Genomic DNA, 13950 nt, shown 5'->3' with positions numbered 1-13950 from the left:
CGTCCTGGCAACACATCTTATTGCAGTATTGAGATGGAAACTACCTAAAATTTAGAACTGATTTCGTAGTCTTCTTGTGTTCAGCTAATTAGGTTCTTGCATTTTAAAACTCGACTCTGAAGTTTTCACATACATATCTGTGTCTCTTCCAGATGAATTTTGTATAAGGCAGGAATCATTTAGGACTCTGGGGGACATTGGCATTTTTTCATTACAGAACTTCATGGACTCAGGTGGATTTTCTCAATTTGCCAACAAAAAAGGAATAGAGATATTACATTAAAATGAACTGTATCTCTAACAAAATGATACATTTTGGTAACCAAATGGTCAATTGCTCGTATTTAATTTTGTTAATTTGAAAATATTTAAAAAATTAATAAAACTGCTTAGTGATCCTTTCAAGGGAAAGGCTCAGCTCATGTTTTAAAAAACCACATAAAAATGACTCTGGAGACCTTGGCTACACATCTAGCGGTCAAATATTTCAATGCTTCGTTGCTCCCGTTCCTGTTACAGGTACATGTGACAGCGCTGCAGCTATGAGTGGAATTTTAAAGAGGAAGTTTGAAGAAGTTGACGGCTCCTCACCCTGTTCCTCTGTGCGGGAATCAGATGATGAAGTTTCCAGCAGCGAAAGCGCTGACAGTGGGGACAGTGTCAATCCGTCCACTTCTAATCATTTTCCCCGTGAGTACAGAAACCATACCTGAAGCTGGTTGTCTGGTTCTGCAGTGGAAATAATTGCATCATCTTGGTCATTTTTTTTTAAACCCTTAGTACTAGTTTTGTTTTTGTAATTGATCTAAAAACAAGACAGGATTAAGTAAAAATGAAATCTCTTTGAGGTAGCAGTAGATCCTTCTATTTGGATTGCTTTTGGCACTGGGTTATTTATACTGTTAATCAACTGACTCAATGAAAACAATCGTTTTTTATTATCATCAATTTTAAGGAAGCACCCTACTGAGAGTAGATGGGGAAAGACAAGTCCCACAGCTGAAATGATATTCCGGGAGGAGAAAATGGATGCGTTTGGGTGTGGAAGGTCTAGGTTATCATGCGAATGAGCTTGCCAGCCATGCATGAAGAGACGAGAAAGCTGCAAAACTCTCCCAAGTGTGCAAGTGCATGCAGTTTATACTTCTTTCTCCCCGTTGTTTTAGCCTTCATCCCAAGAATAATATGTAAAGCCCACAAAGAAAAAAAGAGATGTATGCCTTCTCATTGATTCCTTTTTCTGCCACACTGTAACGTTAGCCCTTCCTATCATGAAGGGTATTGTGAAGATTGCAGGACTGATTAGAAAAAATTCTTAGAGTAATACAATCTATAAGCTAAAAGAAACTGATTAATAATAGCTAAAAGATCTTCTTAAATTTGTGTTTCCAACAGGAAGATTTTACTCTATCATGATACCATGGTAGATAACTAATCCTAGTGTTTCCATTTTTCAATTAAGTGGCTAATTTTATTAATATATGATTCTAGAACATAGAATTTATTTTGGAAATGTGACAACCCAGAAAACCAAAAGAATTAACAATAGTCTTAAAGGGGTGATAAGGATCTTAATAAAACTGTTGAGTATGAAACAAACATACTAAAATCAAAAGCATTGCTTTAAACAGGCAAAACTAATAGAAAACATAATGAAAGGGCAATTACAATGATCATAGCAGATAAAAAAACCATAAAATATTCAGGGACAAGGTTATTGTGTAATGTAGGAGATCTACAAATACATTTACATATGTCATGATGATATGAGGTGAGCTTGTGTTTTTGATTTAAAAGGAAATACACGTGTCCCTATTTGGTCTTAATATTAATAGTGATATTAGCAACGACATGATCATCCTATGAGTTTCCTGAAGATCAACAGAACAAGTGAGATAATATACATGAAACAACTTGGTAAAATGTTAAGTACTAAGCACATTTATATTGGAAATTATGATCATAGCTAACATTTCTTGGATACATAAATGCTCTAATAGCTTTATATACATTAGCCCTACTCTTTTCATCAATTCTGGAAGTACCACTACCTTCCGTTTAAGAGGAAATACCTGAGGCTCAGAGGCTAAGTATCTTGCCCAAGATCACACACCATTTGAGCTTAAGTACATAGGTGTATGTGTGTGTCTCACTCCATAGTCTTCGCTTTTTCCATTACCTCATGCTTCCTCTTAATTGTATAATATTGGGAATATCTTTAAAATGTTGTTCATTGTGAATTATAAAAGAATTAGATGAATTAGTAAAGAGATAAGTTATGTTTCTGGATATAAAGATAAAGTTATCAAAGCTTTCCACATTAATTTATACGTGAGTATAATGTCAACAAAATCCTTAAGGCCATTTTCTCAGAAGGCAATAGAATGCTAAAAATCTATTTGGAAAAATAAGCTAATGTGAATAAAGGTATATTTCTTAAAAGAAACTATAAATGTTGAAAATCTAGTCCAGATCTCAAATCATAATAGAAAATTATATGATTTATCTTTCTTGATACTCTGCTAGATCTAGGAAAGTATAGAAAAATCTCAACATGTTACATATAAGAGTTTAATGTATAAGAATAGAGCATTACAGAGCAATGGCAAAAGGAAGAAGTATTTAATAAACGTGGTGTTGGAGTTTGAAAAAGAAGTAATTTAGATACACATCTCACAACATATGCTAAAATACATTCCAGATGGATTAAATAGATAATTTTTAAAAATCAAATTATGGGAATATCACTTATTTATCAGACATTTGCTAGGATCATTACCTGAGCTTTGAAGTAACAAAAAAAAGTCACATTGCAAAATACTTATAATAAATATATTATTTATTATATTTAATTTAATAAAAAACACATGTAAATTTTTCAGATAACCCCCAAAGGCAATCCACACAATAGGAACTATGATTAGCAAACATTTGAAAGCATTTAACAGTAATAATAACAATGCAGATTAAAATAATACTAATGAGATTCCATTTGTATGAAATCACAGAAATTTCATCTCTGTGAAATTAGCACTCCTCTTTCCAATAAAAACTACTGATACATAAGTGCTGGTGAAGTCACAGTATAAATCATAGGTACATACATTGTGACTGATGGCAGTGAAATTTAGAAAGCACTTGGTTAATATAAGAGCCATAATAATATTCATATCTATAAGTCTGTACTTCAGATAATTTACCTGAAGGGGAGCAACATCAAAAACAAGGGGGAAACTGCATAAGTGAAAATGTTGGTAGTTAGTGGTAGTACCAAAATATGGGGGCTAAAAAAAATGGGGTTGGAGGTGGGGAAGAGAAAGATAACATGTCTCAGAGCAGGGAAATGCTCCCTTAAGTTACGGGGATTTACACAATATGTTTTCACGATAGTTATGAAGACCTTAGGACAATTATGTAAAATGCTCATGAGATAATGTTAAGAAAAACCAAAGACAAAATCTTACCTATACTGTCAGGTAAAATCTACATATGCATAAATGCAAGGAATGGTATGGCACCCTAAACACTGAAAATGATTTGATTTTTTGAGGCATTAAAAAGATGGATGAATTTCATACTTATTAATTTTCATTTCTGTTGATATTTTTTTGTCTGCCACAACAAATAAGTTTTAAATTTAAACTAAAATGATGACTGTAGTTCAAATTGTGTTCATGTATGTGGACAGCAGATTGCAATGGCATGGTCAGCTAAATAATGCAATACAGTGTTTAACTAGTAAGAGCTTTTATAAGTTATGTCTAATAGAAATGATTTTTCCTATCAAAGAAAATAGACCTATTTTATGATGTCCAACAAGTCATCAAAATGGGGGCGCCAGGCTGGCTCAGTCAGTAAAGCATGCAAAGCATGATCTCAGGGTTGTGAGTTCGAGCCCTAAACATCAGGTGTAGAAATTACTTAAAAGTAAAATCTTAAAAAAATTAAAATACATATTTAAAAAAAGAAGTGGTTAAAATGTTTCAGCTCATCATTTATGATCAGTGGTAGTTGGTGATGTGTTAGTTTACTAAATTGCTGATTTAACTGTATTAATTTTGAAAGATAATGAAATGATTAATTAAAAAGTGCCCTTTTCATTAAATAGTCTGCTTAGTTCACCATATTCATATTATAGAGAAGGGAGGAAAAAGTGGGAAGAAAAAGCACAGAATCAAGAGATAAAAATTCTACCTAGAATATTTATTGTATGAAAGACCTGAGCATGTTAACAAATGTGAGAGGGGTAGTTGAAAGGCTTTCTTGATTCTAAAAATGTATTTCAGATTATTCACTTGTCCAAAAGTTCACGTACAAGTTTTTAGAAAAAATTTTTTTTCCATCTCCATTAAAGTATGTACTTAGTGGCAGTGGTCTTATTTGCATGTGAATCTATGGATATAAACTTTTAGGAACATTATCGTTGGTGAATCCTGTTTCTTTAATATGTATCTCTACTTTCCAAAAAAACCTGTCTTAGAGTAGAGAAGGATTTTTGATGACTATCAAATTTGTGAAGCATTAAGAAACCAAATTTAGTTTCACATTGAGAGTTTTTTAAATGTGGTTATTTAAATCTCACCCATCATGAGCTCATCTTTCAAATTAAAAATATCCCATGTACTCAGTGCTTTATAGGCATTAACATATTGTGTAACATAGCATTTTGTTGTCATCACAGATACAGGCATTGATAAGATTGTTTGGTACGTGTCAGCAGCTATGGTAGTAAAAAATTCCATGCTATTCTAAGCTTTCTGTAAAGATACTCAATTTGCAGCACATCACATTATGATAATAAAAGCTTCAAAATATAAATCAATAAGGGAATTATGCCTTTTTCCATGGACTTCTGAGTTTTGCTAGGCAACCAGCATGCTTACCAGCGATCAACGAAGGTCATATCTTGTACTTCCCTTGAGATAGAAGCATCTGGATTCTGTACTGCTGTAGAACGCTTTGTTTCATCAAATCCCTGTGGCTCTATAGCCAATCAGCCTGTACTCGAGCGTTGTCGAAAGGAACGCTGCAAGAAGCTAGAGAGGAGGGATTTTTTTTTCTGCCCTCTCAAGGTTCTTGGCACTTCACACAAGTAATGAGAAGCTGTGTGATGAAACATCCTCCCAAAAGGAACACATTATTTTTCCTGAAACAGAGTGTTTTACAAATAAACGTACAGTATTTAGGAAGTGAAATATCGAGAGGTAAAAGGATAGATCTAAACTGCACGTGAAAGCAAGTAGTCGATGTCTCACATAGGGATACTATTTTCTAATTGAGTAAACACTTTCACATTCTTGAGTTCATTTGATATCCCCAAATTGTTGTGTGATTAGAAGTTATTATCGTAACCATTTTATAAAAGTAGAAATTACCATTCGGAGATGTATCCCTAATTTACCCAAGAGCTAAGATTATAATGTTTCCCTCCCTCCCTCTTTCTTTTCTTTCTTATTTCCCTCCCCTTTCTCCCTGAACCCACACAGGGCATAAGTACGCTACCATGTGCACCCAAATAGACTATTTCTCCAATGTCATTTCCCTCCCACTGACTGCACATTTCTTAATGGGATTAGAGATAAAGAATTCACAGAAGACAAATTTTGCCATGAAACTTTGTACTGGAAGTATGACTAAAACATACCTGTTCTCTTACCCAAGCAGTTAAAATGCATTGAAGATTTAGATTCAGTTCCGACAAATAGAGTGTGTCTTATGTTCCAGGCTCTGGGGTAGATGCTTTCAAACATGACAGAATGATAGACTACAAGTAGTAAATACAACTTAGAAATACAGGGGTAGATCATGTCTACCCAGCACTGTGGTTTACTTTGAGAGCTTACTGTGCCAAAGATAAATGTAGCAATCTACCTCTGAACCTTTGATTTTTCAAACAATGGAGGAGTGTTCAGGCAGAAACCCAACACAGGAGTTTTAAGGGAAGTCTTTGATTAAGCAGGAGGTAGAATCACATGACCCTCAAAATCTCCTTTCTACTCTGTGATAATATGGTTCTAAGAACAAGGATCAAACATAGCATCTCAAGTTAGAGCTGAGGCCAAGTAAGAAAAGGTAGGCTGCGTAAGTCAAGAAAAGCTACTATTAAATTAAGAGATCTCCAGACCCTCTGCATCCCCTTATGTTAAAGAATGCCAATTAGCATGGCCTTTGTCAGGGCAGGCCTAGAACCAGTTGCAGATATACTTATACTAGGTCAGTGTCCCTATCTGAACACCAGACATGGACCAGTTGCATCATTAGGTATTCAGTTGGTTGGAGATATGGGGATATGGGATATAATTTGGAGTGGAGGAAGATATGAGTTAGTGGTCCATTTAGAAAATACTCATTTGAATCCACTATAAAGTCCAATTCCAATGCAATGAATTGTTTTCAGATCATCTCATCTGAGAGATCTGAGAGATCCAGTATGATGAGTTGGAGATGGTGTCTCCATTGCTGCTTCCTCTGGACTTCCCTAGACCATCCTTCAGGCTGAAATGTCTTCTCTGTCTCCCAGTCTCTATGAAGTTCGATACCTGCTTTAAGGTTCACATCAAATATTTCTTTCTCCATGAATTTATGAGTCTCTCATTTTACTCTGCTCTTTACCTGAATTTTCTGGTATTTCACCAACATTCAAAAACCTTGGCTGTGGTTTTGTGTCTTCTTTCCATCCCAGTATCTCCCCACAAACCATGATGTCAGTAGCCATGTGAGGGCTCATTGAACTATTGATCTCATGTTTCCTTGACCACCTCTATTCTGAAGTGTTTATTTGTATCCTAGTTCTGTCGTTTCCCTCCATTCCATTCAGCTGCTTATGTCCACAGCCTCACCCAGAATATTGTTACAAACTAGAATAGCCCTACCACCAAAAAAAATCAAATTTCAGTGTTCCAAACTCAGAGAACAACCCCTTTCCTTCCATGTCCTTCCTCCCCAACCACTTTTTTTCCTTCATCCTCTTGTTTTCCCCAATATAGCACCCACCTCTTGTTTTTATATATCTTTCTGCCCTTGACCATTTGCTCCATTATTTCTGGGTTTTTTTTGGTTTTTGGTTTTTTAATTTGGAGTCCAGAACTCTTCACCATTTTCCTCCTGTATTCTTCACTCCATATTCCCTTTTTACTCAAATATCTGAAAACTTGAAAGAAGTTTTAAAGAAAATAGCAAAACTGTGTTTTCAGACTCAGCACTCATGGTTGCCATGCTGCCCTCCTGCTAACCACCACCTCCACCCCCCCCCCATCTGGCTTTCTCTCCCATCTCACAGCACGGAGCACGTCAGACTCGCCTCACTCCACCTCCTACCTCGTACGCAGCATGGTGGACCCTGCCTTCAATATTTGCCCTTCTCCCTTTAAGCAGGGCACTCAAAATGAGTTTTGAAGGAATGGGTATAAGCTCATCAAAGGCAGGAACTAGGTCTTGGTATGCCCAGCTTGTAGTAAGCACTTAAAGAACATTTGCGTAAATGGATGAAGGAATGGATGCTTATTAAGCGTGTGCTGTTTGCCATTCACTGCACAAGTAGTAGGAGCTAGAACTCTAAAAGCACATGAGACGTGATTCAGCTTCTGTGGACACGCAGTCTGATCACACTGAAGCACGTCTCCAGCGCTGCCGAATTCTGTTTCCCATTGTAGTTATTAGTGCCTTCACCTTATCTTTTCTGGAGATTTACAGAGCTTCCGCTTGTGTTCTACTCAGGACTTAGACTGGTGCAAGTTCAATTACTGTTAAATACTTGATAAGTAATGGTTAGCTTTGTAAAGGGTGGTCTTTTTTAGTACAACTAAACCGTACAAAGAAAAAAAAAGAATGCATTTATTGTAGGACTTTATAAGGGCATGGACATCAGTGGGAATAAATACCAATTTACAAGCTAACTCTGTAATTTATGATTTTGATGGGTGTCATTGTGATATATCAGGATCCTGATTTAACAGTTATTATATCCAAATACATGTAATGGTGAACTGTGTTTTAAATAGGGCCCTGCTGTAATTATGCATTCCTAACATGTACCTTTCTGGTTTCATTTGCTTATATATAGCTTTCCCAGGCAGAAACATCACTGTTTAATTGGATGCTGTGCAGCTCTTTATGCAGTAGCTGTATAACACACTTGAGGGAATCCAAGTTGCTTTCACCTTCACCATCCTTTGCATCAGCTCAGAAAAAAAAGGCATTACCAAGTCAGATCACTAACATTATATAAATACAGTCCGTTTAGTTGTTGTTTGATTTGGTTTAAATTCAGCAGCAGGACCTCAGATTTAGCCTTAATAAACAGTAACACTAGATTTAGCTCTTTATTCCAGCTGATCAAAAATTCTGTTATTGTTTCCTTATTTGCTTTTCCTCCCCCAGCCGTGTGTTATATAAATAGGTCTCAAATCTGTCCACTTCCCTCCATTCGTATTGCCACCCAAGCACGTCTGATTTTCCTCTCTCTCCTGGACTCCTACAGGAGCCTTCCAGCTGTTTTCTGCTTCCTCTTGTGTGGGAACCCCAGTCTTATCTCTATGCAGGAGTCCATTGGCTCTCATCACTTTCCTACTCAAATCCTTAAGTTGCTTTCAGATGTACTCATTTCTGTGGCCTCCGAAACCCTGTACAGCCCCATGATTGAGCCTTTGCTCTCCTTCCCAACCTCCCTCCTTCCCCTTCCCTCCATCTCCAAAATTCGGTCACACTGATCTTGACTCAGGTTTTCTTTTTTATGTTTTTATTTAAATTCCAGTTAGCTAGCATACAGTGTAATATTCGTTTCGGGTATAATGTAACAAACATTTCTTGCCCTAAGATCCTGCCTGGAACAGTCTTTGCATGACTGACCCTTTATATTTCAGGTTCAGCTTAAATCTCGGTTCTTTCCTGGAGCTGTCCCTGATCACCCATCCAAAGTAGGCAGGTCCAAAGTCCTCATCTCTTAGTATATGGAAGTTTTACAGGAAAAAATGATAGATATCTTGGAGTTACCTTCAAAAAACCCAGGGGGAAAAAAAAGAGAGTGAGAGAGAGAAAATGAGATTGAAAAAATATATATATTACTCTTTATTTTTATATAATTAACACTTTACATAATACATTTTAAAAATATGTAGATCCAACTTATCCTAAAATTACTGTGAAAGAGTCAAAGGTTAAAAAATGACCAAGTAAAATTTTGAAAGAAAATAAGGAAAAGGGAAAGCATACTGACCCTTACATATTTCAATATTTCAAATGCTAGAATAGTTAAAACACATAAAATTAGCTCAGACAGACTGCACATGGAATAAATAGAGAGCTTAGAAACAGACCCACATTGAAATGGTAACTTGGTATGTGACAGAGGACACTGCAGATGAGTTAGGAAAGAAGGGACTGCTCTAATAAATGACCTTTTTTTTTTTTATTAATAATGATTTTTTATTATATTATGTTAGTCACCATACAGTACATCCCCGGTTTTCGATGTAAGGCTCGATGATTCATTAGTTGTGTATAACACCCTGTGCACCATGCAATATGTGCCCTCCTTACTACCCATCACCGGTCTATCCCATTCCCCCACCCCCCTCCCCTCTGTAGCCCTCAGTTTGTTTCTCATAGTCCATAGTCTCTCATGTTTCATTCCCCCTTCTGATTACCCCCCCTTTCTTTATCCCTTTCTTCCCCTACTGATCATTCTAGTTCTTATGAATAAATGACCTTTTAACAACTGGTCACGGGGCGCCTGGGTGGCTCAGTCGTTAAGCGTCTGCCTTCGGCTCAGGGCGTGATCCTGGCGTTCTGGGATCGAGCCCCATATCAGGCTCCTCCACTGGAAGCCTGCTTCTTCCTCTCCCACTCCCCCTGCTTGTGTTCCCTCTCTTGCTGGCTGTCTCTATCTCTGTATTTCTGTCAAGTAAATAAATAAAATCTTAAAAAAAAAAAAAACTGGCCAGTCACATTAAAAAAGATAAAATTAGTGGGGTGCCTGGGAGACTCAGTGGGTCGAGCATCGACTCTTGATTTTGACTCAGATCATGATCTCAGAGTCATGAGATCCAGCCCCTCTTCAAGCTCTGTGCTCAGCCTGCTTAAGATTCTTTCTCTCCTCCTCCCTCTGTCCGTTCCCCCCCCAGCTCACGTACACGCGTGTTCACTCTCTCTAAAAAAACAACATAAAATTAGATCCCTACCTCATACCATACATGATTAATTAATTATTAATTCCCAATGGACTAAATACCTAAATGTAAAAAAATAAATGAAAACTATAAAACTTGTAGAAAAAAATAGGAAAATATCTTTATGTCAGATATGATGCAAAAAAGACAAAGCATAAGAAAATATATTTGAATACATTAAACTTCTTTATATGATCAATTATGCCATCAAGAAAGTGAAAAGATGAGCTACAGACTGGAAAAAAATATCTGCAATTCATTAACTGACAAGAAATTAGTATTTGAATATAAAAGGAACTCCTACAAAAATAAAGAGTCAATGCAATAAAAAAATAGTTATAGAATATGAACAGATAATACACAGAAAAAAGCTAGTACAATCATGAAGAAATGTTCAGTTCTGTTAATAATTAGGGAAATTAAAATTGAAAGAAGACAACATATCACATGTATCATAACATCAGATTGGCAACATTTTAAAGTTTAACAATATTATGTATTGACAAGCATGTGCTGAAGAAGGAACTCTCATAATGCCACTGTGAGTATCAGATGGTTCAATTACTTGGAAAACACCGTAGTGAAAGTTAAAAGAAAGATTAACAGAGCTTCAGTATAGGATTGGATAATTGTAGTTTGCTCATATGTTGATAAATTGGATAACATTGAACCGAACAGTCAAGTTTACATGTATGTATTGTTGAGTGACATACCCAAGCTGCAAAACTCTATATGACACACTTACATAATGAAAATACACGGAGCAACACTATATTTTATAGAAGTAAAAGGATGCATAGGAAACAATGGTACACAGCAATGTGAGGAATGGTACCTGTAGAGATGGAAAGTATAAAAATGGGTGGTAGGTCCTTATCTGTACTTTCTCACTTTTGTCCATATCTTAAAAGTAGCAATCTGAAGTAGATATGGTATAATATTAACATTCGTTAAATATGGATAGTAAGTACATATTATTTCTGGAAGTTTGGATTCTTTTATAATTTTTAGTAAGTTCTACATACCTTTCACTAGAGATTAAAGTCTATGGATTACCCCACCATTCTCTTTCCCATCATTTTCTTTCTCAACTCCCCTTTTTTTCCTTCACAGTACATATCACAATTTGCAACTATTTTATAGTGTATTTGTTTTGGTTTGGTTGGGGGGGGGAGAGAGAGAGAGAGAGCATGAGCGCACAAGTGCCAGTGGGGGGAAGGGCAAAGGAAGAGAAAGAATCCCAAGCAGGCTCCATGTCCAGCATGAAGCCCAGTCTTGCAACCCTGAGATCATGACCTTAGCCGAAATCAAGAGTCGGATGTTTAACCAACTAAGCCAGCCAGGTGCCCCAGTTTATTTGTTTATACTTGTGTATTTTTACATTTGTTTATATTTGTGTACCTGTTTTGTTTTAACATTGCATTCCTATTAGGAAAAGGCAGAAGAGCCCTGTAAGACATTAGAAACTTCCAGGCCAAATTAGGCCATTAAGTAGAACTAAATTTAATATATTCATTGAGAGTCAGTCTTCATCTTGTCCACAGTGATAGCCAAGTGATATTGCCAAATATTTCCCTGAAATCCCTTCACATAATTCACTACCTGAGTCCTAAAAAGTAGGGAGCCATATCTTCCCTAGGTGTTAGGCTCTAGGATGCACAGTGACATTTAGAAAAATTCCCATTGGAAATTGCTTCTTGTGCTTATAAAATACACTATGCACTGTTGCACTATATATACAGTACGTCCCCATGACCTTTCCCCCTCCATGGTGTTAAGGTAGAATATTGTTTCTTTAGCTGATCATCCGTGAAGTAGTTGCTTGTGTTTGGGAGCCATTGAGAGGAAAGATATTTAGGTTTGCTGTGATTTTTCTTTCCCTAGTGCATCAGTTAAATTTGTGAAAATGGGACTCTTAGAAATTCCTCATTTGTTATAATTGGAAAATCCACAACCAAGGAGCCACGAGATCCTCAATCTAGTTTTAGTTCTGTTACAAGTAGCTCTGACTATAGTTAAATCATTTAACGTGTTTTTTCATTTGGAAAATGTGAGAATAGGTTCATTTTCAAAGTATGGAAATTTGCATAAGTTTCAGGTAATCCTCCTTCCCTCTGAATATAATATGCTACTGATAATCCTTTATGCTTGAGTTATTTATATCATATTTAAGGATATCTTTGTGTTTTCAATGTTTATGCTGTGTACCATTGGAATACCTACATACAGGTCCAATAGAATATTCCATTTGGTTATTTTATTTTATTTTATTTTATTTTATTTTTTAAAAAGATTTTATTTATTTATTTGACAGAGAAAGAGACAGCCAGCGAGAGAGGGAACACAAGCAGGGGGAGTGGGAGAGGAAGAAGTGGGCTCCCAGTGGAGCAGGGAGCCTGATGTGGGACTCGATCCCAGGACCCTGGAATCACACCCTGGGCCGAAGGCAGGCGCTTAACGACACCAAATGGGCGCCCCCCATTTGGTGATTTTAGCTTGTAGTTTCCACATAAAGAAGTGAAAATCATGTGAATTATTTTAATTGATTTGTTTTGGGATGTCTTGATTGAGTAGATAATATGCTCAAAGCAGAGTATATTAGAACTATAAAAAAGACAGTTTAATAATATAGGACCGAGTAAAAATAAATAATGATATTTAGAGTAAGGAATTTTATATGTTGGTCTGTTGGTAGAGAAATATTGGAGAAATAAATCGAATATTCATGTGCTTAATGATTTTTAAAAATTATTTTCAAAGCTGTCCTTGGCTGAAATGTGTAAGTGAAGACTTTGGAACATCTCATTACCACAAAGGAATATTCTAACCGAAAATTTCTAAAGAAAGTCACAAAAGGGTGAAGGATTAGCAGAAATGATTTATCTGGAACATTTTTAAAATGCATAGTCATTTGATATCATGAAATATTATTTATAACTGAATATCCACATTTGTCTCATTTATGTGCTAATTGTGTTTTAATACTGGTGAGGTCAACCCTGACTGTGAACAGATTGTGCAGGCGTTTAGACAGTATATTTTAAGAGGCATTTCTGTCCTAAAATATCTTCTACCACGTGACTGAAAATTTCATCATGAATGTAATCCCTTTGGGATGACGATATTAAAATCTACATATACATGGCCTATCTAGTAGTTTAAAATGTGGTGTCTGGACTGAAATTTCCTAGATTCTCATCCAAGATTCTCTACTCAGAAGCAAATAACATAATATCTCTGATATTTGGCTTCCTCATCTATAAATACTGATAGAAAACAATACTACCTACATTGTAAGTTTGATGGTGGCTAAAATGAGTGAATATTGCTTTATACTGTACTTGATATTTAGTAAATGCCCAAGCAGTATTAGCTATGCTAATGATGATTCCAATGAGGGACAACACAAATTTTATTTATTTATTTTTTGTTTTTAAAGATTTTATTTATTAGAGAGAGAGAGCACAAGCAGACAGAGCATCAGGCAGAGGCAGAGGAAGAAGCAGGCTCCCCACCGAACGGAGAGCCAGATGCCAGATGTGGGACTCAATCCCAGGACCCTGGGATCATGAGCTGAGCCGAGGGCAGATGCTTAACCAACTGAGCCGCACCAGGCACCCTGAGCCAGGCACCCCAACACAAATTTTATTAATAGTTATTGTGGAAAACTACCTATATAGACAGTAGGGTCTCCAGAGGAAAGAGACATATTTCGGTTACGTTTTTGATAGAGTGGGAGAGACGTCTGGAAAGATCTAGATTGCAGATGTAAATCCTGGATCTT

At 36.3% G+C, this 13950-nt stretch overlaps 1 protein-coding gene across 1 annotated transcript in view; it reads left to right on the top strand.

Annotated features, from left to right (window-relative positions):
* The first annotated feature begins 512 nt into the window (after positions 1-512).
* CSRNP3 (cysteine and serine rich nuclear protein 3) overlaps positions 513-13950 on the top strand; it is a 69248-nt gene continuing 55810 nt past the window's right edge. The window contains exon 1 of the mRNA XM_008687046.2: positions 513-690. Within this exon, the coding sequence (XP_008685268.1) occupies positions 543-690 (148 nt within the window). The 5' untranslated portion in view covers positions 513-542. The remainder of the gene's footprint in view (positions 691-13950) is intronic.

Source organism: Ursus maritimus, unplaced genomic scaffold, assembly GCF_017311325.1.
Source record: "Ursus maritimus isolate PB19 unplaced genomic scaffold, ASM1731132v1 scaffold_1, whole genome shotgun sequence".
Classification (NCBI taxonomy): Eukaryota; Metazoa; Chordata; class Mammalia; order Carnivora; family Ursidae; genus Ursus; species Ursus maritimus.
The sequence above is the reverse complement of the archived record's forward strand: the minus strand, read 5'-3'. Positions and strand labels throughout refer to the sequence as shown.